The sequence below is a fragment of the Colossoma macropomum genome, unplaced genomic scaffold (genome assembly GCF_904425465.1).
Source record: "Colossoma macropomum unplaced genomic scaffold, Colossoma_macropomum, whole genome shotgun sequence".
In the NCBI taxonomy this organism is placed as follows: Eukaryota; Metazoa; Chordata; class Actinopteri; order Characiformes; family Serrasalmidae; genus Colossoma; species Colossoma macropomum.
Genome location: NW_023494787.1, coordinates 7,392,792 through 7,418,874, shown reverse-complemented (window position 1 = coordinate 7,418,874; position 26,083 = coordinate 7,392,792). Strand labels below are relative to the sequence as shown.

Genomic DNA, 26,083 nt, shown 5'->3' with positions numbered 1-26,083 from the left:
ATGTGTTTGTATGGGTGGGTCTGATCTGCTCTGTGCCTGACTGTTAAAGTAGGTCAGCAGAGCAGCAGCAGAGTGTCTAAGTGAGGGAGAGATCAGAAGGCTGCTCCACATGGAGGTGTCCCACATCCCTCTCTATTCTCCTCCCATTCCATTCCTCCTCCTTTCATTCCTCTCCTCTCAGAGAGACTCGGTTCCCTTTCAAATCACCTCAAATAACTCATGTTAAGTGCTGCATGCTTTATGAACACACATCTCCCTTTCTTTCTCTCTTTCTCTCTCTCTCTGTCTGTCTATCTATCTCTCTATCTCTCTCTCTGTCCCCCTGCCCATGTCCCTATTTCCATCTTTCCATCTGTTTTCTTTTTCCCTACATGTGGGAACTCAATTCAGTGACTCAGACTCGCATGTTGACCGACTTGGACTCAAGATTTAAAATAGCTAAAATAGTGTCTGTGCGGTTTTTGGACCATGCTGGACGTCTTTATGTATTACGTTAGACGCACAGGCTTAAAATGAAGGTCTGGCTTAATGTTTAGGTCTCAGATGATCACAAAATCAACTACATTGATGAAGCTACACCGATCAGGCGTAACATTATGACCACCTCTTTGTTTCTACGCTCATTGTCCATTTTATCAGCTCCACTTACTATATAGGTGCACTTTGTAGTTCTACAGTTACAGACTGTAGTCCATCTGTTTCTCTGCATACTTTGTTAGCCCCCTTTTACCCTGTTCTTCAGTGGTCAGGACCCCCATGGACCCTCACAGAGCAGGTACTTTTTGGGTGGTAGATCATTCTCACTGGAACACTGTGTCCACTCACTGTCCACTCTATTAGACACTCCTACCTTGTCAGCCCACCTTGTAGATGTGAAGTCAGAGACGATAGCTCATCTGCTGCTGCACAGTTTGTGTTGGTCATCCTCTAATCCTTTATCAGTGGTCACAGGACGCTGACCACAGGACGCTGTTGGCTGGATATTTTTGGTTGGTGGACTATTCTCAGTCCAGCAGTGACACTGAGGTGTTTAAAAACTCCAGCAGCACTGCTGTGTCTGAGACTCAACTTGGACACTAACCCCAGAGACTCGAGACTCGACTCAGACTTTAACCACAGAGACTCACGACTTGACTCGGACTCAAACCACAGAGACTCTGTTCGGACTCCAACCACAGGGACTCTGTTCGGACTCCAACCACAGAGACTCTGTTCGGACTCCAACCACAGGGACTCTGTTCAGACTCCAACCACAGAGACTCTGTTCAGACTCCAACCACAGAGACTCTGTTCGGACTCCAACCACAGGGACTCTGTTCGGACTCCAACCACAGGGACTCTGTTCGGACTCCAACCACAGAGACTCTGTTCGGACTCCAACCACAGAGACTCTGTTCGGACTCCAACCACAGGCACTCTGTTCGGACTCCAACCACAGAGACTCTGTTCGGACTCCAACCACAGAGACTCGACTCGGACTCCAACCACAGAGACTTGAGACTTTACTCTTGTATGTCCTTTTTTTCTCTTTTCTTTCTCCTTTTTCATCTCTTCCTTTAACATTTTTCTCCACCCTACCCCCCCTCTCTCTGTCTCTCTCTCTCTCTCTCTCTCTGTCTCTCTCTCTCTCTCTTGATTTGTCCCCCTTGCTCTTTTCCCCACTGCACTGCAGACCGTCTGAGTCACATGGGAAAAGTGATTTCACGCTGCATGTTCTGGTTGCCCTTCTGTTTTGCAGCTCTGAGCTCTGTGCAGTGTTTCTACAGTCCAGTCTCTGTCTCCGCCGTGTCCAGGCCACACTGTGCTGCTGTGTATATCAGGGCTGCCACAATTAGCCTACAAAGCTGATTATGAAAAAAAAAACTCAACAGATTTGATAAAGCTCTTTCTGTAAGGAACAATTACCGGAGCCTGCATTGACAAAACGTTTTAGGCATTTAAATATTTTTTGTAAAAATGCTTAGAATGGATTTTGAAATCCATGATTATGGATTATAATGAAATCATTCTATAATGTTCATATGATCCACAGAGTCATTCTGACAGACTGTAATACTCTACAGGAAGTGTAGGGGGCGATATGGCTTCTGTTGTTTCATTTAAAAAGTGCTCTATAATGTTCATATAATCCACACAGTCACTCTGACAGACTGTGATACACTACAGGAAGTGTAGGGGGCGATATGGCTTCTACTGTTTCATTTAAAAGTGCTCTATAATGTTCATATAATCCACACAGTCATTCTGACAGACTGTAATACACTACAGGAAGTGTAGGGGGCGATATGGCTTCTACTGTTTCATTTTAAAAGCCTCTATAATGTTCATATGATCCACACAGTCATTCTGACAGACTGTAATACACTACAGGAAAGGTAGGAGGCGATATGGCTTCTACTGTTTCATTTAAAAAGTGCTCTGTAATGTTCATATGATCCACACAGTCATTCTGACAGACTGTAATACTCTACAGGAAGTGTAGGGGGCGATATGGCTTCTGTTGTTTCATTTAAAAAGCGCTCTAAACTGTTCATATGATCCACCCAGTCATTCTGACGGAATAGTTTGATTGACTGATTAACCGAATAATAGTTGATAGAATAATTCATTTATCGAAATAAATGTAAATTTCAGCTCAAATGTTAAGGCCTGGATCTGTTTTATGTGTCTGTAGAAGCACATCTGACTTTTAATCTAACACTGATGGCATTCCTGACCAATTGGTCAACACTCACCACAACACACACCACAAAACTGTCAGAGTGCAATTCACAAGTTCTCTAATCAATGTGTAAAACTTCCATTGAGTGTGTATTCAAAGAAAAGTGAAGCTGTAATATATTCAAGATATTAGAAATCAAAAGCAATCTATTTTACACACAATATAAAAATTAAAAATTATAACATAGCACTGCAGTAACACTGATGTGTTGTGCTGGTATGGGTGGATCAGACACAGCAGTGCTGCTGAAGTTTTTAAACACCTCAGTGTCACTGCTGGACTGAGAATAGTCCACCAACCAAAAATATCCAGCCAACAGCGTCCTGTGGGCAGCGTCCTGTGACCACTGATGAAGGACTAGAGGATGACCAACACAAACTGTGCAGCAGCAGATGAGCTACCGTCTCTGACTTTACATCCACAAGGTTGACTGACAAGGTAGGAGTGTCTAATAGAGTGGACAGTGAGTGGACACAGTGTTTAAAAACTCCAGCAGCACTGCTGTGTCTGATCCACTCGTACCAGCACAACACACACTAACACACCACCACCACATCAGTGTTACTGCAGTGCTGAGAATGATCCACCACCCTAATAGTACCTGCTCTGTGAGGGTCCATGGGGGTCCTGACCACTGAAGAACAGGATAAAAGGGGGCTAACAAAGTATGCAGACAAACATGATGGACTACAGTCTGTAACTGTAGAACTACAAAGTGCAATTTTTTTTTTTTGGTCATGTCCCTTGATTTTTTTTTTACCGAACAATAGAAAATTCTAATTTAATTGTGAATAAAAGTGTGAAAGTTGCATGAAACAAATCAATTGGGTATTGTTATTCATCCAAGCTACAAACATACAAAATTTCTGCTGCATTTTTCCTCATGATGCTAAATTTATTTGTTTGATGTGAATAAGTAAGAACATTCAATAAAAGTTCAACCAGATTGAAATAATCACATTATTAACCAGTTCTTATAAACAATGTATAAACAGTTTTTCCTCCAGAACAGTTGTAATTAACTGTGTTCCTGATTTTCACTGTTTGTTCTAGTTTTGTGCAGTTTTAATGGTCTCTAATCCTGGTGTGTTTCTCTTCTGCTCTGTGTGAGTGTGAGGATCACGCTGGTTGAGTTCTTCTTACAGACACTAAGGCCTTTAGTTTTGAGTTAATGTTTTGGTCTCCATGGCAACCTCTGGGTCTGTGGTGTAACTGTGGTTTTGTGATGCTGAGAGATTGTGTTGCCTCGTTCACTGAGTTGATAAGTCTCGGCTTCCTGTCCTGAGTCATCAGTGTGCCACTTAAGGCGTCAGTGCCCTCCACACACTAAACCATCTTTACCATGACAACAAAGAGGCATTCTCAAAATACAGCTATAGGAAACGGCAGTTCCACCATTTTTTTTTCAGTTCTGCATAATTAAATTGTGAAGATTTCTGATTTAAGAGTGGTTTGGTGTGAAATGCTCCGTTCTAAAGGAACTTACCATGTCAGAATTGTTCACAGTGGTGGTGATAGGAACCAGACGTCCACCTCTAAAAGCTCCCTCACAGAATATGAATTCACTGCTTGAGTTTTGAAAAGGTTTTGGTGTAAAATATATTTTAAAATGCATTCATGGTGTAGAGGTACATGCAAGGCATAGTGAGGCAGAGCACTCCCCAAAGAACCTTTTTACCATCATCAGTGTTACATATAAAAACATATGAAGGTTCACTGGTGGGTTTGGATAGTAAATAAAGTTGCTACATTAATAGTGTTGTAGACCCCTGGTTCCTATCACCTATACAATGGCCAGTGAGTGGGAGTGCAAGGTACGTGTTTCTGATAAAGTGGCCAGGGAGTGAAAAGAAGGTTGGTGTTTCTAATAAAGTGGCCAGGGAGTGGAAGCACAAGGTAGGTGTTTCTAATAAACTGGCCAGTGAATGTACATACAAAGTAAGTGTTTCTGATGAAGTGACCAGTGAGTGGAAGTACAAGTTAGGTGTTTCTAATAAAGTGGCCAGTGAGTGTAAGTGCTGTGTGAGCTGCATGTGTTTTGTTTGGATGCGTACTAATGGAAAGAAGGGCTTCCACTGCTCTGAGTCATCGCTATTAAAAAGAGGCTGCAGTAACACATCTGCTACAAATACAGCCTTTACCAGGAATTAACCCACAATCTGACTGGAACTTTTACTTTGAGTGCGTCGAACAGTGATGCGCTTGATTACAATGTGTACATTATTTCTACATTAATAAATTATTTTACGTCAGTCAAAATTATTGTCCTTCAGTTCACTTACGAGAAGCAACATCTGTTCATCTGAAAGATGTAAACTGGAAGCAGCACTGTTTTCGGTGCATGCCTTTCAGAGGCTGAAGTGTTATGGGCTGTTTCCTTTGAACGGAGTTGTTTACATGTTGTGCTCTTTACTAGAAACTCTGATCTGTGATTTCTCAGGAAAAAGGCATTTCCTTTACTCGTGTTCAGAGAGAACAAAACTGAGTACGGCAGCTTTAATCTAAACTCCACTGAAAGTGCAGTGAAATAAGGACCAAAAGAGCCGTTAAGTTTCCCAAAAATTCATCTGTGCCAATTAAGCCATTGCCAACTAGCTTTATCCCCTGCTTGAGTTGAAGAAACGGTATAATCATTTGTACAAATCAAGCAAAACTGGATGTTGAGAAACTGGAAAATTACTGTAGTACATGTGACTGAGTAAATGGAGCTGTTTGCTGGCCTCCTGCTGCCTGTAGGGGGCGACGATGACGGAGGATCAGGGGAATAATATGCGTGTTTGGAGAGCACCAGGGGGATATCGGACACAGCTTCTGGATCACCCTGGACTGGTATTTGGGCTAACAGTGTCAGGTATCTGACCCAATAACTGAACACTGGCACAGTGACTCAGATACAGACTAAATGAGAGTCACATTTGAGTCAAGCATGTGATATTGATATTCACTGCATACCTTTATGATTTATTCAGCCATGTGACGCAACCAGGAGTCTTCAGGAGCCCTATAATTTAAATGCCATTACTGAACACATACAGCAACAATTTGACACCTTGCTTTCTTAAACTGTTTTTAATACAAATGAACTGATTTTCTTTGTCAGTTTGCAACAACATTAAATAGGGAGCTGTTTAGATCTCGTCGTTTTTCTTTGAATATAAACCTGAAAGCTGATGGTAATTTACACAAAGCATTAACACAGAGCTGCTTCACGATCACTAAATACTAAGCAGGTATTTTTTTTTCTTACTTCATTGAAAAGTAACAGTGAAAACCAAACAAACTTTAAGTTGGCTTGACAAAGCTGTTGCTTTGAAATCCCAGGTGGTTGCTAAGGTGTTGCTAGGCCACTGCTATGTTGTTTCAGGTGACTACTAAGGTATTGCTTGGACATTACTATGTTAACTCAGGTGGTTGCTAAGGTGTTGCTAGGCCTATGCTATGGTGTCCCAGGTGGTTGCTAAGGTATTGCTTGGACATTACTATGTTAACTCAGGTGGTTGCTAAGGTGTTGCTAGACCTATGCTATGGTGTCCCAGGTGGTTGCTAAGGTATTGCTTGGACATTACTATGTTAACTCAGGTGGTTGCTAAGGTGTTGCTAGGCCACTGCTATGTTGTCCCAGGTGGTTGCTAAGGTATTGCTTGGACATTACTATGTTAACTCAGGTGGTTGCTAAGGTGTTGCTAGGCCTATGCTGTGGTGTCCCAGGTGGTTGCTTAGGTATTGCTTGGACATTACTATGTTAACTCAGGTGGTTGCTAAGGCGTTGCTAGGCCGTTCCTATGGTATTCCAGGTGATTTGTCAAGGTATTGCTTGCACATTACTGTGTTAACTCAGGTGGTTGCTAAGGTGTTGCTAGACCATTGCTATGGTATCCCAGGTGGTTGCTAAGATATTGCTTGGACATTACTATGTTAAGTCAGGTGGCTGCTAAGGTGTTGCAAGGCTGTTGCTCTGGTATCCCTGGTAGTTGCTTAGGTATTGCTTGGACATTACTATGTTAACTCAGGTGGTTGCTAAGGTGTTGCTAGGCCACTGCTATGTTGTTCCACGTGGTTACTAAGGTATTGCTTGGATATTACTATGTTAACTCATGTGGTTGCTAAGGTGTTGCAAGACTGTTGCTCTGGTATCCCTGGTAGTTGCTTAGGTATTGCTTGGGCATTATTGTGTTAAGTCAGGTGGTTGCTAAGGTGTTGCTAGGCCATTGCTAGGGTATTCCAGGTGGTTGCTAAGGTATTGCTTGGACATTACTGTCTTAACTCATGTGGTTGCTAAGGTGTTACTATAGCAATGGCCTAGCATCCCAGGTGGTTGCCTTGGTGTTGCTTGGACATTACTATGTTATCTCAGGTTGCTACTAACTTACTTACTTGTTGCTATCGTAAGTGGTTGATATATGTGTGTGTATATATGTGTGGGAGTGTGTATCTGAGTCTGGTACTGAGAAAACAAAGTAGACAAACAAGGAGAAAACAACAAAGAAGCTGCTGGTGTTCTCAGAACGATGGACTGACCAGACCTCAGTATCACTGAATGTTTTTGGGATATCTTGGATTGTGAAAAGCAGAAAATGTAAAACCAATTTCTAAAACTGAACTGTGGAAAAAATTCCATGTAGATAATTTTGAAAAATTTTTCTGAAAAGAATGCAAGTTGAAAAACAGGCAAAGCGTGGACACACTAAATACTGAAAAAATGATATATTTAATTGTTGAGTCTTAGTGGCTGAGTAAATAGTTGTAACCTACTTACCTTTACCTCTTGATTGATGTTAGTATTGATTATATGATCCAGTATCTTTGTGTACATGTCTACGTGTGTCTGCTCTCGTTTCTGCTGGAAGTCTGGCTGGTTTCCTCGACTCTCTTTAGTGTAAGCAAGTTTGCCATCTGATTGCCAGCAGATTCTCTGATTCACAGCTTCTGCCAAACCCCTTCCACTGTTATCGCTGAGATTCGGTTACAGTAACTGAGCCTGCATAGTGGAAGACGCTGGGCAACCGGCCATCGCTTTGGCATTTACAGGTTTACAGAAAGAACTCTTATGGGACTTTTATGGGAAGTCTTATGAGACTTTTATCGGGATTGTTGTTCATCATTCATTTGCCTGGAACTGGAGCCCAGTGCTTTAAGAGCTGCAGCCCTGTCCTAAATCACTTTGCTGGTTCCTACCCTCATTCCCTAAACCCCTTTTATAAGTATTGTTCAACAAAAAGTACGTTTACACAGTTATCCCCTTAAACCAATCAGCCTATATATGTTTGGTGTTTCAAGACATCTTCAACCCTGAATTTTGTCCATGTTTATAGACAACAGTGTTAGACAGTGTCAGAAACCAAGTCTTTTTAAGATTTAAAGGGCAATTCTGCAGATTTTACAAAAAATGTCAGCATAATTCAGTTGCTGAGAAGTAAACAGTCATTCAGAGTGGTTTGGTGTGAAATGATTGTAGGGACTCAGAGTTCTTTACAGTGGTGGTGATAGGAACCAGGGGTCACCATGACTATAACCAAAATATAGACATTTACTATCCAAAACCATCAGTGAACCTACATGTGTCTTCTGAGGTTTTATATGTAATGTTGATTATGGTAAAATAGTAGAAAATCAGAAAAAAGTAAGTTTACCTTACAGTACCCAACATTTCCCACATCTTATTCTGTGTCAACGCCACAGTATGTATTTTTGGCCAATACCTTCTCAAGACTATTGTAAAACAATCTCTTTCATCAGGCACTGGCCACTTTATTAGAAACACCTACCTTGTGCTTCCACTCACTGGCCACTTTGTCAGAAACACCAACCTTGTACTTCCACTCACTGGCCACTTTATCAGAAACACCTACCTTGTGCTTCCACTCACTGGCCACTTTATCAGAAACACCAACCTTGTACTTCCACTCACTGGCCACTTTATCAGAAACACCTACCTTGTGCCTCCACTCACTGGCCACTTTATTAGAAACACCTACCTTGTACTTCCACTCACTGGCCACTTTATTAGAAACACCTACCTTGTGCCTCCACTCACTGGTCACTTTATAGGTGATAGGAACCAGGGGTCTACAACACTATTAATATAGCAACTTTATTTACTGCCCAAACCCACCAGTGAACCTTCATATGTTTTTATATGTAACACTGATGATGGTAAAAAGGTTCTTTGGGGAGTGCTCTGCCTCATTTTGCCTTGCATGTACCTCTCCACCAGCCTTGTAGCTCCAGCACTAAAACTAATGAAGCGAACTTCAGACACCAAGCGTTTCTTGGCTGGTCGATTGTATTTGAGGTGGTCTAGCGCTTTAAAGTCAAGCATTAGAATAAAGGAGAGGTCTGTCAGTACCTGAGAGGAAATCTCACTGCATGGGTTAATTATAGATGTCAGAGTTTATAGGAAATGTCAAGTGCCCTCATCAGATTGCACCGCTCTTGTGCGGCATGCTCAGTAGCTTCTGGATCTGCGCTGCTTTGCCAGGTGTTTTGCATGTTTGCAAAAGTGTCCGAGGCAGAAGTGCTTAGAGCGTTTGATGGGTTTTCAGTTCCAGTCTTGGTCTCCTCAAGCTAGTTTGTGTTTCTCCTGCTCTTATACGTAAGATTCAACCATATTACGCAAAGAATACAATAAGATAAGATAAGAACACAAAAAAAGGATGTTTCTGCTGTTGCAGCAGGACTTTGGGAAACCTTCACTTTATGCCGGAGACGTAAAGAGTAATTCAGAGTGGTTTGGTGTGAAGTGGTTGATTGTAGAGACTCAGATATCTTTACAATGATGCTAATAGGAACCAGGGATCACAATGTCTACAGCCTAAATGCAAAAGTATGCAATAGTTTGAGCCCCCCTGGTCAAATGATATGTTTTGTGAAAATAAGTTACACATCCTCTACAGAGACACACTTATGTGGCACTTATGTGGCTGCTAATTTTACTGAGCAATTTCTATTTGTTTACTGAGTTTAACAGATGTTAAATTCAGCAAATACACCGATCAGGCGTAACATTATGACCACCTCCTTGTTTCTACGCTCATTGTCCATTTTATCAGCTCCACTTACTATATAGGTGCACTTTGTAGTTCTACAGTTACAGACTGTAGTCCATCTGTTTCTCTGCATACTTTGTCAGCCCCCTTTTACCCTGTTCTTCAGTGGTCAGGACCCCCATGGACCCTCACAGAGCAGGTACTATTTGGGTGGTGGATCATTCTCAGCACTGCAGTAACACTGACGTGGTGGTGGTGTGTTAGTGTGTGTTGTGCTGGTACGAGTGGATCAGACACACACTGGAGTTTTTAAACACTGTGTCCACTCACTGTCCACTCTATTAGACACTCCTACCTTGTCAGTCCACCTTGTAGATGTAAAGCCAGAGACAATGGCTAATCTCTTACATGGCTAATCGCTGTACAGTTTGTGTTGGTCATCCTCTAGTCCTTCATCAGTGGTCACCGGATGCTGCCCACAGGACGCTGTTGGCTGGATATTTTTGGTTGGTGGACTATTTTCAGTCCAGCAGTTACACTGAGGTGTTTAAAAACTCCAGCAGCACTGCTGTGTCTGATCCACTCGTACCAGCACAACACACACTAACACACCACCACCACATCAGTGTTACTGCAGTGCTGAGAATGATCCACCACCCAAACACTACCTGCTCTGTGAGGGTCCATGGGGGTCCTGACCACTGAAGAACAGGGTAAAAGGGGGCTAACAAAGTATGCAGAGAAACAGATGGACTACAGTCTGTAACTGTAGAACTACAAAGTGCACCTATATAGTAAGTGGAGCTGATAAAATGGACGATGAGCATAGAAACAAGGAGGTGATCAGAATGTTATGCCTGATTGGTGTAAATAGTAATTATGCATGAAAATGTGCAGTAGTGTGGCCTCTGTAGAGGATGTGTTAACTTATTTTTACTGTAGCAATTTTATACTTTATTAACTATCCAAAAGCACCAGTGAACCTACATGTGTCTGCTACGCTTTATATGTAATGTTGATGATAAAAAAAATACTGATAAATCTAAAAAAAAATGTGTTTTCTTTGGGGACTATTTTGCCTCACAGTGCCCTGCATGTACCCCTTCGCCATGAATAGGTTTTAAAAAATAAATTGTAGGCCAAAACCTTCTCAAAACTGTCATAAAACAGTGTCTCCCTCATCAGGCACTGTATTCATAACCTCAGGGGATCCCCCTTCTCACCCCTAGACCAGTTGCTTTGGTGGAAAAGTGGAAGCACAAAGCTCTAAAAGCAGAAAGCGTCAGCTGGAGATGTGAAGGCACGCTTAAAGCTCTAATTGCTTTGTTTACATTCTTAATTCATTAGCATAGAGCTAAAGGCCTTTGTTTGCCCCATGATGATTCGAAAGTTGCTCTGTGGGCTAAATATGGAAACAGTTCAGCATTAACTAGAGGGTCTTAATGGCCGAGCTCTGGCACGTCTTACCGCCCATCTAGAGCACATCAGGCTTACTGCAGACTCCTAGGATCTTTTGTGGCTCAGTCGGTGGAAGATCATTTGCTTATAAAGCTCCTAAACTCTTTCCAGAGAATGTTAGAAATGCAGGCTCGGTAGGTATCAATCCAGATTAAAAACACGTTTGTTTAGGCTGGAGTAATACGGCTCATTTTCACCCGTGGTCTGTAATTGTGATGGCATTTTCATTCAGATCTAAGTGGCTTTATCCTTTCTTGTACAAGAGGAGATGTTGAGATGTTTATGAGGGACATCTTTTTCAGTAAGAGCGGATCACAGGCGGAAGGAGCTGCCTGTACATGTAGGAGAATGCAGTACATTTGGCTCTTTTAAAGCTAATTCATGACAAAAATAATAAAGAATGTCATCATAGTACTTAAATCACTTTAACAGCTGAGGTCAGTGCCTACACTGTACAAAGTGGCTCGTCAGATCTGCTTAAAAATATTACTTCATGTGGTAACAAGCAATCGAACTAGTTTTATTCAGCGAGAAAACTTCATTGATTGAAAGAATCGTTCATTTATTTACTCATTCAGTTATTTAGGTTGAATAAAACTAGTTCGATTGCTTGTTACCACAGGAAGTAGTTTTTAAGTAGATCTGACGAGCCACTTTTTACAGTGTAGGTGTGAGTTTTAAATATAAGCTCTAGTTTTGAGCAGCAAACAAGGTCTCAGCATGTGTGTATCTTCTTTAGTGCTGTTGGAAAAGGATCTAAGGTGGCTCCTCATGAAGCTGCTGGAGAGGATGATCAAGATCACATAAAGGGGGGCTAATTTCTAAAAGATAACAACAATTCTTTAACAATTCTCCATTGCATCCAGTGTTATTTTGTAGTTTTCATGTCACTATTATGCTTAAATATGCTTAAAAAACAGTAAAAATACAGAAGAGCCATGATGACTGTGTGCCCAAACTTTTGACTGCTTCTTTATTTATCAAAACAGATGTAAACAACATTAGTAAACGGTCCTTATTCCACATTTTATTCTATTATTTTTCCCCCTGAGGTCCACTTATAACGTTTGTGTGGTTTTATGAATCAAAAACAAAAGCGTTCATTTTCCATCTTCTCTCTATCTCTTAGAATTAAACAGGCTGCTTATTGTGCCTGTAAGACTAATATATGTAAATGAGCTCTGTTCTGATTGGCTGCCCTGTATTGTGCCTCACTGAAAAAGCTGAAGAGCTGAAACACTCCTTATAACTTCAGTGTGAGTGGGCGGAGCTAAACTGCTGTAGGCTGAATAGGTGGATCTATGTAGACATGAAGATTTTTGTGACATCACAAAAGCAGTAAATCCAAAATAGGCTGTTTTTGCAGCTTGCAGCTTTCTGTATACAGTCGTATGCAAAAGTTTGGGCGCCCATGGGCAGATTCCATGTCGTGTTGATTTAAGTGTGAATAAGTCAGCACATCCTCTACAGAGAACACTCTTCTGCACATTTTAATACACTATTGCAGAAAAAAGTAAAATTGTGTAAACGTTATGGCATATTTTTATATTTTGTTTAATTTTTTCCACTATTTTAAACACAGCAAATCAGTCATGATTGTTCCATGTAGATGATCTTTTAACTTCTTTTCACTTAAAAAATCAACAAAATGTGTCACTTAGACTGTATTTCTTTACATGTTTTCACATGACTGTATAGACTGGGAAGTAACCTGTTTATGTACTACGATGAACTCTTTTATTTTGAAAAGAAGTGAGGAGAATTAGGTTTTTCATGGTATGGGCCTTTTACGTAAATGGTGGTGTCCAAAGGCATTAAGGCTGTATAAGAACATTGGGCCTCATTCACCAATATCTCCTTAAGTTCTTTCTTAAATGTGTTCTTGATAAAGGTCCTAAGAAAAAGTCTACGTCAGATTCATGACGTGTTCTTAAACCACAGAACTGTTCACTCCTTTGAGCTCTTGAGTGTGTGTAGATTCTGTTCTTACCTAAAAACAAATGCCATGCAAGAAAACACTTGTGAATGTCAGAATATTTGTGAAAACTGCATAAGTGGGTTTTAAGAAGAGATTTCTTCTTAAGATCAGTTGGTGAATGAGGTTTGACTTTGATGTTTTTCACCCGGACAGTAGAATATTCAACAGGGTCAGGTCTGACCATATAGTTACTGCAGAAGTTGATGTGAAAGACTATTAAAAGCAACAGTGAACTGCAGGGTTTCCGATAAAGGGGCCACACAGTGAATGTATTGTTTTTTTCCCCTGTATTTTTGCTTTTTCTAATGAATTCTCTTCTCTCCCCTCCTGTGTGTTTTAGTTTTGTGCGGAGCTGAATCAGCCGTCCCTCTTTAACGTGCGTAAGTGGAAAGGCCCTCAAGGACCGTGGAAATGTGCTGTTTCTGAGAAACCCACTGCAGAGTCCAGTGAGGTGAGACATCATGAACACTTTAAAATAGAAACCATACATGATGCTTTGAGAGATCATGAGCAGTGATGGGACGGTATGAAGAACTACATCACTGACTGATTTGTCACAGTTTTCGGTGCAGGCAGCGCATTCATGACTATTTTAGTTAGAAACTTATTGTGAGGGAGCTTTTAGAGGCATTAAACTCTTCAGACGTCTGGTTCCTATCACCCCCACTGTGAGCAGTTCTGAATAAGTGACTGCACTCCACTCTGAATGGCTTTGTTTACATTTTATCATTTTAATTATGCAGAAATTTAGAAAAATCGGTGGAATTCCACTCTAAGGGCGTTGCTGGCCAGTCTTGGAGCACTTATTCAAAACATACATGCAGTGCACACATTGTCCACTTAGACATTAAAAAGGAGGCCACACTGAAGACATGCAGACTAATCCACACTGACTAAAGAAGCCTCAGTCTGATCTCTAGCAGAGGACAGCAGACAGATTTGTTTAAACTCGCAGGGTCAGGAGATAAGAAATGAACACTATTATAATGTTTATACAACATAAGAATGTCTGCTGTTTCCAGTAATGTTGGATAAACACATGATGTTCTCTCGGATGGGTGAAGCACACAGGAGAAATCTGTGTTGAGGTTTAGCAGGTGTAAACACTCGATTAGCCGCCAGTGTTTATATACTGAAGATAAATGAAGCTCATTAGAGGAGGGAATGTAAACCCTGCATTTCTCTCTGACTGACCCATTCCTTTGTTTTGTGTGTGTGTGTGTGTGTGTGTGTGTGTGAGTGTGTGTGAGTGTGTGTGAGTGTGTGTGAGTGTGTGCGTGTGTGTGCGTGTGCGTGTGCGTGTGTGTGTGTGTAAGCCATTAGTGCTGATAAAATGTAATAATCTTTCAAAGCTATCACAATCTCATGGTGTCAGATGATATTGAGATTAGCAGTGATAGTTACTGAGCTCTGCTAAAGACTGTTAAATCAATGAGATGATCAGTTATTAATCTCAGCGTTACTGAGCTCTGCTAAAGCCTGAGTAGACTGATAAATTAATGTGATCAGTTATTAATCTCAGTGCTACTGAGCTCCGCTAAAGCCTGAGTAGACTGATAAATCAATGTGATCAGTTATTAATCTCAGTGTTACTGAGCTCCGCTAAAGCCTGAGTAGACTGATAAATCAATGTGATCAGTTATTAATCTCAGTGTTACTGAGCTCCGCTAAAGTCTGAGTAGACTGATAAATCAATGTGATCAGTTATTAATCTCAGTGTTACTGAGCTCTGCTAAAGCCTGAGTAGACTGATAAATCAATGTGATCAGCTATTAATCTGTTATTGAGCTCTGCGAAAGCCTGAGTAGACTGATAAATCAATTTTTGACATTTAAAAAAACATTTGTAATATAAAACAATATTTTTAAGTGGTTTAACTTAGGAACTTGTATTCAACAGGTTCATGTTTACTTTTCATATTATTGTTATACTACACTTAAAAAATATGTATTTTATTTAAACAAATCATTTGCCAGAGCGATTTTGGTCACTGGTGTTATCAGGACTCTTATATTACATTTTAACACAGTATTTTCAGCTCTATTAAACTGCTTCTTTGGGTCGAGGCTCATCAGAGAGGAAGCATCTCATTGCATGAGAAGTCAAGTCCAACACTGCTCACTACATTTTATTCATTAATTCATAGTTTTGCTTATCAGGCGGCACATAACGTTTATGTGTCACTGGTGTTGTGTGCTTTAATAGCTGGGTAATTAAAATTTTGTTAAAATAATACCAAATATCATTTTTATTACTGATTTTAAATAGTTGCACAAGGTCACCTGACCACCAATGAGTCAGCCAATTTACAAAATCCTCAGTTTTAACTAGAATGTCACTGCAATCACCGTCACTGGTGTTACACCACATTCATATAACACCAGAGAATTATGTTAATGGACATATTAAAATTATTTATTTTTGGCATGAAAGAAATTTTTTTTTTAATTTTTTTTAAAAGATGTATCCACCTGAATTCCCACTCCAAATGGAGAATGACCCATGTTATGTGTTCCCTGTAGAGATGTGTACATATTATTTTTTTTTTATTTATAAGACCGAGGGGGTCAAACTTGTGCTTATGACTGTATAATGTTAGAAAAAAGGTAATAAGCATATCAAAAATACTAATTATACAACAGTTAGTTCTGGCCACGCAAGCTGATCGGTTGAGAAGCGTTCTAACCGTGCTGATATTTCACCATAACATCAAGTTTTGTTTTTTTTACAAACACTGCATCACTCCGCTGAGACGCCGTTGCTAAGCAACGACTTAGGCAGCTGTAGGAGACTCTCAAGCCATTTGAACGTTTTTACTTCTTACTTTGCCACAAACAGAAAATGGACACTTTTAAGATCACATTTGACCGACAGCCGATTTGGTCAGACTCTGAAGATGAGACGACACTAAATTCCCAAACTGTCGTCACCACTGAGCAGCTTTTCAGTCGGCAGCTGTGACAGAAGAACAGCTAAACAACCTGGAATCAGCCAGAAATGAACCCAACACCATTCGCCAAACTAAATGGGCTGTAAGATGCTTTACAGACTGGCTGGAACAAAACAACATTAATACTGATCTGGCAAAAACTGACAAAACTGAGCTGAACTTGATATTGCGGCAGTTTTATGGCTTAGTCCAAACTTCAAAAGGTGAGGCTTACAGCAGACTGTGCAGCGAGTGGGCGGAGTTCATTACTCTGACGTAGCAATGAGCTGCTTGTTAATGAACTACAATTTGGTGAAGGAACTGCTAACATTAAAACATTAAATGTCGCGTTCACAACCCAGTTTATTTATTTATTACTTTATTTAACTGTAGTATAAAAGCAATAGAACACTCGAGGTCGGGTGTTATCGCAAAATAACGTCACAGCTGCGATTTGGTCGCAGAAACGTGACGATGACGATAAGACGCTCCCTCTCGTGTTTTATTGCTTAATTAACATTTAGATTTTTACACTTTTATGACTATTCAAGGATTCTGTTTCATCCCCAAGTGTTCATTTAACCGACACCCTGTGTGTGTGTGCGTATGCATGTGTGTGTGTGTGTGTGTGCGCGTGTGTGTGCGCGTGTGTGTGTGCGTGTGTGTGTGTGTGCGTGTATGTGTGTATGTGTGTATGTGTGTGTGTGTGTGTGTGTGTGTGTGCGCGTGCTTGCACAGAGGACAGCTGTGTGTACTGTCTCTGTCTTTCTTATCTCTCACACCTTTCTGTATCTAAATGGAGCATCAACAGCTGATTAGCCTACACACAGCGGCCTCCAGCACAACACAGACAGTTCAGAGAGGTCAAAGACGTCTTTATACACTCTGAGCCCCAAACTACACTGTATACATGTAATTACATAATTAATTACACGGTTCGATAACAAACACACAACAGTACCAGGTGGTTGGTAGTGTGTAGCTAGTTCGTTGCTCTAGTATCCCTGGTGGTTGGTAGGTGGTTGGGATCCCAGGTGGGCATTGCTAGGTTGTTTGCTGTGGTTTTCAAGGAGGTTGCAAGGGCGTTTCTCGTTATAATGCATAGTCACTAATTAAAGTTGCATAATAAATGTAAAATTTTGTTTACATTCTGTACATTCTTTACATTCTGCACTTCTGACTTATTTCTGTTTGTTTCGATGTCAGCAAATAAAAAAACAGCAAAATTGTAAAGGCTCTTTTTTCTTTCCATGAAGCAAAACTGTACACACAACAATAACTTTTCAAATAATAATAAAATATCTGCTCTTTTACTCACAGATAAAAATGTTATAGGGATTGAAAGTTTAGAATCTGCACTTTTCACTCTACTCAGTTTTTGTCTGAATATGTAAATTTAGATTGTTTAAAATTTAACGTGATGTTTATACTGTACGATTGTGAAATGTTGAACTGTTAGGAGACACTGAGTGTAGTTTTTTCTTGTGTAATCAAGCTAACATCAGCATGGTGGCAAAGTCATTGTCCTTTACAACTTGACTAGTTTAGATTAGCTACAGCACCAAAGTCCAGCTCAGTAGCACAGCTTTCTAAACTGGAAACTCCATATTTTATACAGCAACCCTAAACAAACATTCAGTGGTCTGATGTAAATAATCAAAATAGTCGTGTTCTACAGTTTCTCGTTAGGCTGAATGAATAACTGACTCTAAATGTAGGTATTGTGATATAAACTGAGTCTGTTCTACAGTTTCTCATTAGGCTGAATGAATAACTGACTCTAAATGTAGGTATTGTGATATAAACTGAGTCTGTTCTACAGTTTCTCATTAGGTTGAATGAATAACTGACTCTAAATGTAGGTATTGTGATATAAACTGAATCTGTTCTACAGTTTCTCATTAGGTTGAATGAATAACTGACTCTAAATGTAGGTATTGTGATATAAACTGAGTCTGTTCTAGTTTCTTATTAGGCTGAATGAGATTATTTTCATTTATGAAACATAACTAGGTCAATTAATATAAAATTGCAACATGATTTTGCCTTCATGAATTTTGGCTTCTTTTTGACATTAAGGCTCCGGCGATGTCTGCAGTCATATGTCTGTATACCGCTGATTATTTCACTCATTTTGTAACCCAACAAAAACAAATGATCTATCACTATAAATCTAATCTAAGTAGACTTAGTCCCATTTTCTACATTTTATAAATGTTTCTGTATCAGCATCGACATATGTGAACATGAAAAATATTGGATATCAGCATCGGCCCACAATTTCCTGCTATTCACGCTTTCAGAGGAAATGCAAATACGACCTGATAGCTCTCGTGTTTATGGGAGACAGTGAGAAACCACACTGATCAGATTAAAGACATCAGTTCAAATCTTAGGGACAAGTAGATTTCTGTGATTGATGTGGGTTCGTTTGCATATCGTTGCTGCTATAAGAAAAGCTGTTATTCCATTTCTTTCTTTTTTTTGTTTATTTTTACACCATTTGCTGAAATGTCAGCTGCCCTTTACAATGTATGAACATTGTCATTACAAAGGGACATTAAAATATCACAGTTTTAACATTTTTAGCCTTCTCCTCTGAAGTTACTGTTTCAGCAATACAAGGTTTTACGTTACATTATTTTACGTTATTACATTATACATATATTACATTATTACAAAATAAAAGGCCAGTGCACATTAAGGGGGCCATAACATGGAAAACCTTCATTTTTCCCTTTTAAATAGAAGAGTTTAATGCAGTATGTAAAACATATCATTCCCTCCCCATGTGCTTTTTTTTACTGAAGATAGTTGATTATTATAGGAGTCCCGTGATATAATTACAGGGCACATAAATCTTGATATGGAATCCAGTACAATTCTTTGTTATATAACTGTCTTAGCAATTAAGATTAGTTTAATTAGATAAGTAGTTTAATTTGTCTGATAATATTAGAACAGCCAAGTGATGGTAAGCAACAAAATATTATTACATTACATTAGTTTTAAAAGGGCAGTGCACATTAAGGGGTCCGTAGCATGGAAAACCTTCATTCTCCCCTTTAAATAGAAGAGCTTAATGCAATATGTAAAACATACCATTCCCTCCCCATACTGTCCATACTGTCCATAAATGGAAACTACATTGCAAAAACTGCCCGATTTGAATTTGTAGTTTAGCCCTGCCCCCTCGTACTGAAGTTATATGAAATGGACTGCTTTTTGATTGAAGCACAATGCAGGATGGCCAATCAGAACAGAGCTTGTGTGCATATATCTGTCTTAAAGACACAGTAACAAAAGCAGTCTGATTAATAGGGATAAAGAGAGGTTGGAAAATGGTCATTTACACATGAATTAAAAGAAAAATCTATGCAAATGTCCTAAATGGAAGTGAACAAAAAATAAAATGCAAGAAAAATGTAGGCTATGTGCCCTTTGATGAAATATCTCGGTAGTTTAATCACCCTAATTTTCAGCTGTAGGTACAGAGAAGACAATGGCACAACACTCCTGCAGTGTTATAGCCAATAGCACTATATTATATCCATATCAGACCCAACAAATCCACATTATCTATCACTATAAATCTAATCCAGGTAGATTTAGTCCCATTTTCTACATTTTATAAATGTTTATGTTTTAGCATCGGCAGATGTGAACGTGAAAAATATATGTATACATGAAGCATGGTGCGAGCTGCTGAAATAATATAACTTTATTTTATTGTACAGTACTGATGATATATTTTAGAAATATCCATAAATTGAAGCAGGCTTTGTTCATTTGTATTGAGACTTGTGTTACTGAATAACCTGTGCTAATGTAGTTATGTTGTTTTTGCATAGGGTTCAGAATATTCCGGTTTTCTCTGGGACTCCTCAGCTGGAATTGAGCTGAAGGAAGCTGTGGTGCTGGACAGCGCCGCTGCTAACGGCAACGGAAACCACGGGCAGCCTAAACTGTTCCTCGCCCGCTTTTGCGTAAGTACCAACAGCTTTCGTCAGAGGAGACGGTGTTCTGCTTCTGATGTGTTTTTTTTACTCAAGACAGTTGATTATTATAGGAGTCCCATGATATAATTACAGGGCACATAAATCTTGATATGGAATCCAGTGCAATTCTTTGTTATATAACTGTCTTAGCAATTAAGATTAGTTTAATTAGATAAGTAGTTTAATTTGTCTGATAATATTAGAACAGCCAAGTGATGGTAAGCAACAAAATACAACAAATCAAAGCAATAACAATAAAAATAATCCACTTTTGCAATCACTGTTACATAACAGATCAGCACTAAACCTGGCCATGTCTTATCAGCTCGGTGTAATCTTTCTACGAATAGACCAATGAGGACGTGTCATCATTCTGCAGTGGGCATCACACCCATATTAGGAGCTCCGGATCTTAAGTGTTTTTCTCTATGGGAGATTTGAATGGATTTTTCCTAAAATTGCTGCTCTTGCGTCCTGTGGTAATCGGAAATGTTGTAAAGTCACTACATTGTGGGGCTCCCGAGTGGCGCAACTGTCTAAGCGTTGGCTCTATAATCAGGAGATCACAAGTTCAATCCATGATGCTACAGCCATCTGGCCGGTAGACCAAGAGAGCACTATTGGCCTCACACTCTCTGGCTGGGTAGGATGGCCCTCCTTCTCCCCCCATCACTCTGCACGATAGTAGTCAGCGCAAGCGTCTGTTAACTGACTGTTAGCGCCTTCCTCTGAGCGCGTTCGGCTGTCCAGTGACGTTGTGTGAGCTGCAGTTCGAAAAGGTGTTGTGGATCTTCACAGGTCTTGGAGGAAGCCTTCACCCTCCTAGCGCTGGTAGTATCATGTGATTGGGGGAGTCCTAACTAGAGGAATTGAAAACAACTAAAAACAATACATTTTCCTGTATTTACGCTTTTCTCCTGAATGTCACTGGATTCTCTGAATTACGAGATCGTTAAGGAGTTAAATGTGAACATTGTGACATGTGAGCTAACATTGCTGCACATTGAACTGACATCATTCAGCCAAAATATCTCTCACAAACCAGCAAGCTTTGTTAAATGTGGCAGATAAGCTGCTTTGGCAGTTTTAGGCTGCAGTTTGAGTAGCTGGTGTTTGTAGGCTTACTTTCATGCCTACAAACACCATGTTAGCTCAGTAGTAGCATGAATGCAGCATTATTTATGTTTCCGCCTCGTAATTCAAAGAAAAATGTACGGTTTTGTTAACCACAGGATGCGATTCAGAGATTTTCAGATGCTCCATTCATTTCTACCATTAAGAAAACCTGATTACAGCTGGAGTTCCTAATATGGGCATGACATATTATTGTGATGCCTATTTTTATTTGTATTTTTTTGCACATTTTATTTCAACAATATCGGCTGCTAGTTGCTACCTCAGTGACCGCTATGCTCATATATGCTAGGCTAGCTGCTAATATGTCATAGCATGTCACATCCTGCTTCTGCATACTCTCAGTATCTTGTACTGTCTGTGTTCTATTTTTTGTATGTATTGTCTTTTGTATTCATTGCACTGTATTGTCTGCACTGTGTATATTGCATATATGTTTGTATATATAGTAAATGACAATAAAGCCTCTTGAACCTGAACTTGAAGACCAACTGTAAAATGCTACTCGACTTCAGAGGTCTGCTGGGTAAACTACAATGTAAGGGTGGGAGAAATGGCAAAATGTCAGATCACAATGCAGCATTTTCACAATACACAATATGTATTATGATATTTTGACAGATATAATGACAGATATATATTTCACTAGAAGTGCCACATTTAGAAACTGCCATCAAAACTCTGGATGCAATGACTTTATCTCCCAAACTGCACTGCACTAAATCCAATTAGACAGGACCAATTGCAGTCTTTTTGCACCGAAACGTGGTTGGTCAGCTTTGTGACAGTATGGGCGATATTCACGATACACTCAGAAAAGCATCATCACAACAACAAACTATCAGCAAAACAGTCATTATTAATATTATATTGCCTCTATATCTCCACAACAGTGGGTGAGTGATTGGATAAAACAGCTAGATGCTCACACTGTTATCTCTCTCCTGTTTGCCTCCAAAACCAGATTGGATCATCGGAACTCACCTTGGTGAACGTTCACCTGAAAACACCTGCATTGCCAAAGGAGCAGAATGGACGGAAGCACTGCTCCGACAGGCCGAAAAACCACAGACTGAGCACCGCAGTGCAGGACACACTGAGAGGTCAGTCCAAAGGTCAGATTAATTTATTAGCCAATTACTGTTGGATAATTAGTTCTGGATTACAAACACCGCTCAAACTCATCCCAGTGGTGGAGCTCAGTCATTAAACACTGTAAAAGAGATTTGTTGTTTTGACTTGGCTGCCTTGAGGTTATTCCTCCTCTAATAGTTGGTTTAGCGTAGTGGGTAATTCTGTAGACTGGGCTTTGATTTCCCTGCCTGGGTAAGCATACCACACTACATTTGCTGACTTCTGATGAAATTGTATATCATTTTCAATGTAAATTAACAGAACAATAATTTTTTTTTTATTCTTTTGTATCATTATACATTCTGTAAAATAACACATTTCAAGATAGCCAGATTACTTGTTTTTTTAAAGTAAATTATTTTTTGCAGTGCCTTAGTCCAGCGCTGGGGGGATTTATACCCCTCTAGTTGATGCTTGGCGTTTTGCGTGGTGACCTTATGCGGCTACTCCAGAGTGTCCCATTCTATTGGTTCGATGGATATTATTCAAGCTGAACTCCTCTGTCAGCATTGGAGGACCTTACAATAGCGGAGTTAGAAGGAATAGAAAGCAGAAAGCAATTGTATAAAAATAAGAGTATTCGGCATTATCAATATTGTAAACAATAAAATCATCTACAAATATTTCCATAATCAATTTTTTTATTAAAATAAAAAGATATATATTAAAAACTTTTATTACATTTTTTATTAAAAGTGACATTGAACCTAGAGTGAGTTAAAGACTTAACCTGAAGAGGGCAGCAGTTCACTTATAGTGTCGTACTTCTGTGAGCAGACAGCGAAAGAAAAAGAACAGAACAGGCTGAGAGTGTTTTTATGTCCATTTTACCATCTTGGCTGTAAATATGTCTGTGTGCACTGATGTACTAGTATAGGATAAAAAATATAAATAAAAAAACGCTGATTTACTTTGCTCTGCTTTGAGCTTTAGCTCAGCTATAGTTGCTTTTCTCGCATCTCTGGCAGGAAACTTTTACTCAAAAGTAGAACAGTTTCTTGTAAAACGCCTCTCAGCATTCGGCTTCTCATTCTCAAGTCGCTTCTCATTCGCCAGCTTTTTGTTCAAATTTTCCCGTTCCACCTTAAATGGTGTCTGAGGCGCCAGAATGCAACTGCTGCGCCATTTAAGGTGGAACAGGAAAATTTGAATGGGGTGGGGGAAGCTGTTCCTGTGTGTTTTGTCTTTGGTTGTAATTGTGCTGAATCATTTCCCAATGCTTCAAAATCAAATCACAGATTCATTTGTCCTCTGGGCAGGTTTATTGCGGCTCTGATGAAGGGTTATGGCCGTGTGCTATCGGCTACGTGTCAGTGGGGTTCAGCTGCCCTGCTATCTGTAAAGAAGCCCTTTGTGCTGATGAGGCAGCAGTGTGATTTAGATAGGCAGTACTGGAGCACAGTGCAGCACGAGCAAACCCAGAAGAATTACATTCAGCATGTTTGTTTAGCAGGTCATCAGATCCCCTTCATGCCTTCAGTGTCACCTTGACACTGGAGGTTTAATCAGGTGGACACTTTTCGAACAGGCTATTGTTCTGAAACTGTTTCCTCAAACTCAAAAATCCCCATAATTTCAACATTTTATGATTTGAAAATGGTTCACATTTTTTAAGTGCTGCTGTGAGTGAATGGCTAGACATCTTCCTCCCCTCAAAATCACTACCTAGTGTACTGAATCAGCTGTTCAAGCCTTTGCTGCTTTTACTGGATTAAAGAACTGAACGGCATCATGATGTCCCCAAAAATACCTTAAAATACCTCATTTATATATGGTTTGATTTCAACAATTTTAGAGTGATATTGAAAAACATCGTATAGTATATAAAGATTCTGATTCAGAATTAGTGTTTTGTGGCCCAAGCAAAGTTCCATCAGGCCTGTGCTACAGCTTCATTCTGTATAACGTTTGGCTTTAAGTTGTCGTTTCTCTCCGGCTGTAGGGATGAAGGATGTTCTGGTGTTGGGTGGTTTCGGTCTGCCCCCAGACAGCACTGAACTGGACAGCCTGAGGAAGGAAAAACTCACTGCTCTGCTGCCCCCGTCCATCTACACTAACATCAGCACTAAATCACCACAGGGCTCCTCCGCGCTTGACAACATCTGGGCCAGCCGCACCATGAAGAAGATCTACACCGGTACGTGCGTGTGCACATACTTTTGAACAGGCCACATTTTATACATGGTTATTTACTTAATTACTTAGTTAGTTACTTACTCATTTACTTACTTACTTACTTACTTACTTATTTAGCTAAATTCAGCAAATACACAGTTTTTGTGTATTAAAATGTGCAGAAGTGTGTTGTCTGTAGAGGGTGTGTAACTCATTTACACTTAGAAAATCAGCAAAATGTCATTTGACCAGGGGTGCCCAAACTTTTGCATACACCTGTATGTGCTGGAAGGTGAAACACCCCAGCTCAAAAACTTTGGTAACAGTTTGAACACTTGAATTAACTTTGTTAGCCTTATTGAGCTGGTTTTACACTGGGTTGTCTATCATTTAAATATGTACCACCAAGATCTTTGATCCGGTATGAATCTGCAGTGTGTGTAGTTTTACAGTCTGACAGTAATAATTGTGGAGTGATTTTAATCCAGTATGAATCTGCAGTGTGTGTAGTTTTACAGTAATAATTGTGGAGTACAGTAATAATTGTGGAGTGCTATTAACCCAGTATGAATCTGCAACGTGTGTAATTCCCTGGTGGTAAATATGAACAGGTTTATGGAAACCACTTGAACACACCGTTTGTCGTGTTTGACGCCTTATTTATGTGTTCTGTCCCCTGCAGGTCACTGCTCTGTGGTCAGGGAAGGTCTGACTAACCCCTGGATCCCTGATAATTGGTCATGGGGAGGTGTGGCTTCAGAGCACTGCCCGGTCATGGCTGAGTTTTACCTGGACGTGGTCATGAAGGAGCCACTTCAAAATGGCAGCAGCGTAGCTGTGCTGGAGAGGGATGATATCATGCCCAAACACGAGCGGTGACCTTTGTCCTTTATAGACAGGGTCGTGGCAGCTTGACTGAGGATGACCTGCTGCAGGGTCACAGTGACATCACTTAAGGACTGAAAATGTGATGAAAGAGAGAGACAAATGCACAGAGACTGCTTCTTTTACAGCTGTTGTATGGTAGAAATTATGTAGCACTAAGAAATCTTTTTAAATATAGATAAATTATATTAAATCAGATATTTAAGTAAATGAGAGATTTATGTGTGGGTAATGTGTCAAATTAAACATGTGCCAAAAAACGTTTTAATAAAGTATGTGAAATAAAGCAATACTGAGATATTCACCTGGTTTTAAAAAAAAAACTGCTGCGTTTTATTGATGGGAAATGTTTTGATACAACAGAAGTGACCTTCTCTCACCAGACAAGGCCTACAAAGCATAATGCTTACTGTTTGCTATTACATTATAAACTTAATGTAAACTATCTACAACTACATTATATATCTGACATGTACTGTTTATTTCTAACATAGACTGTTTGTTGTTATTATTGTACTATATACTAAATGTATTGTGGTATCAGAGCAAAACCTTTCTTCACTTTTATCATTTTTAATTTTCTCACATAATTTGACAATGCCAACTGCCAAAATTGCATGATGAACGGATCAATATACACCGATCAGGCATAACATTCTGACCACCTCCTTGTTTCTACGCTCATTGTCCATTTTATCAGCTCCACTTACTATATAGGTGCACTTTGTAGTTCTACAGTTACAG

The 26,083-nt window shown here is 39.8% G+C and overlaps 1 protein-coding gene across 2 annotated transcripts in view; it reads left to right on the top strand.

The window, feature by feature from the left end:
• The window catches only part of eepd1 (endonuclease/exonuclease/phosphatase family domain containing 1), a 55,477-nt gene extending 29,834 nt beyond the window's left edge, over positions 1-25,643 (top strand). Inside the window, exons 3-7 of one of the 2 annotated variants that reach the window (XM_036566002.1) lie at positions 13,485-13,595; positions 19,925-20,059; positions 22,170-22,320; positions 24,282-24,476; positions 25,137-25,643. In XM_036566002.1, the coding sequence (XP_036421895.1) occupies positions 13,485-13,595; positions 19,925-20,059; positions 22,170-22,320; positions 24,282-24,476; positions 25,137-25,333 (789 nt within the window). In that variant the 3' untranslated portion in view covers positions 25,334-25,643. The remainder of the gene's footprint in view (positions 1-13,484; positions 13,596-19,924; positions 20,060-22,169; positions 22,321-24,281; positions 24,477-25,136) is intronic. The other variant, XM_036566003.1, reaches the window with a different exon arrangement.
• Positions 25,644-26,083: the final 440 nt, after the last annotated feature.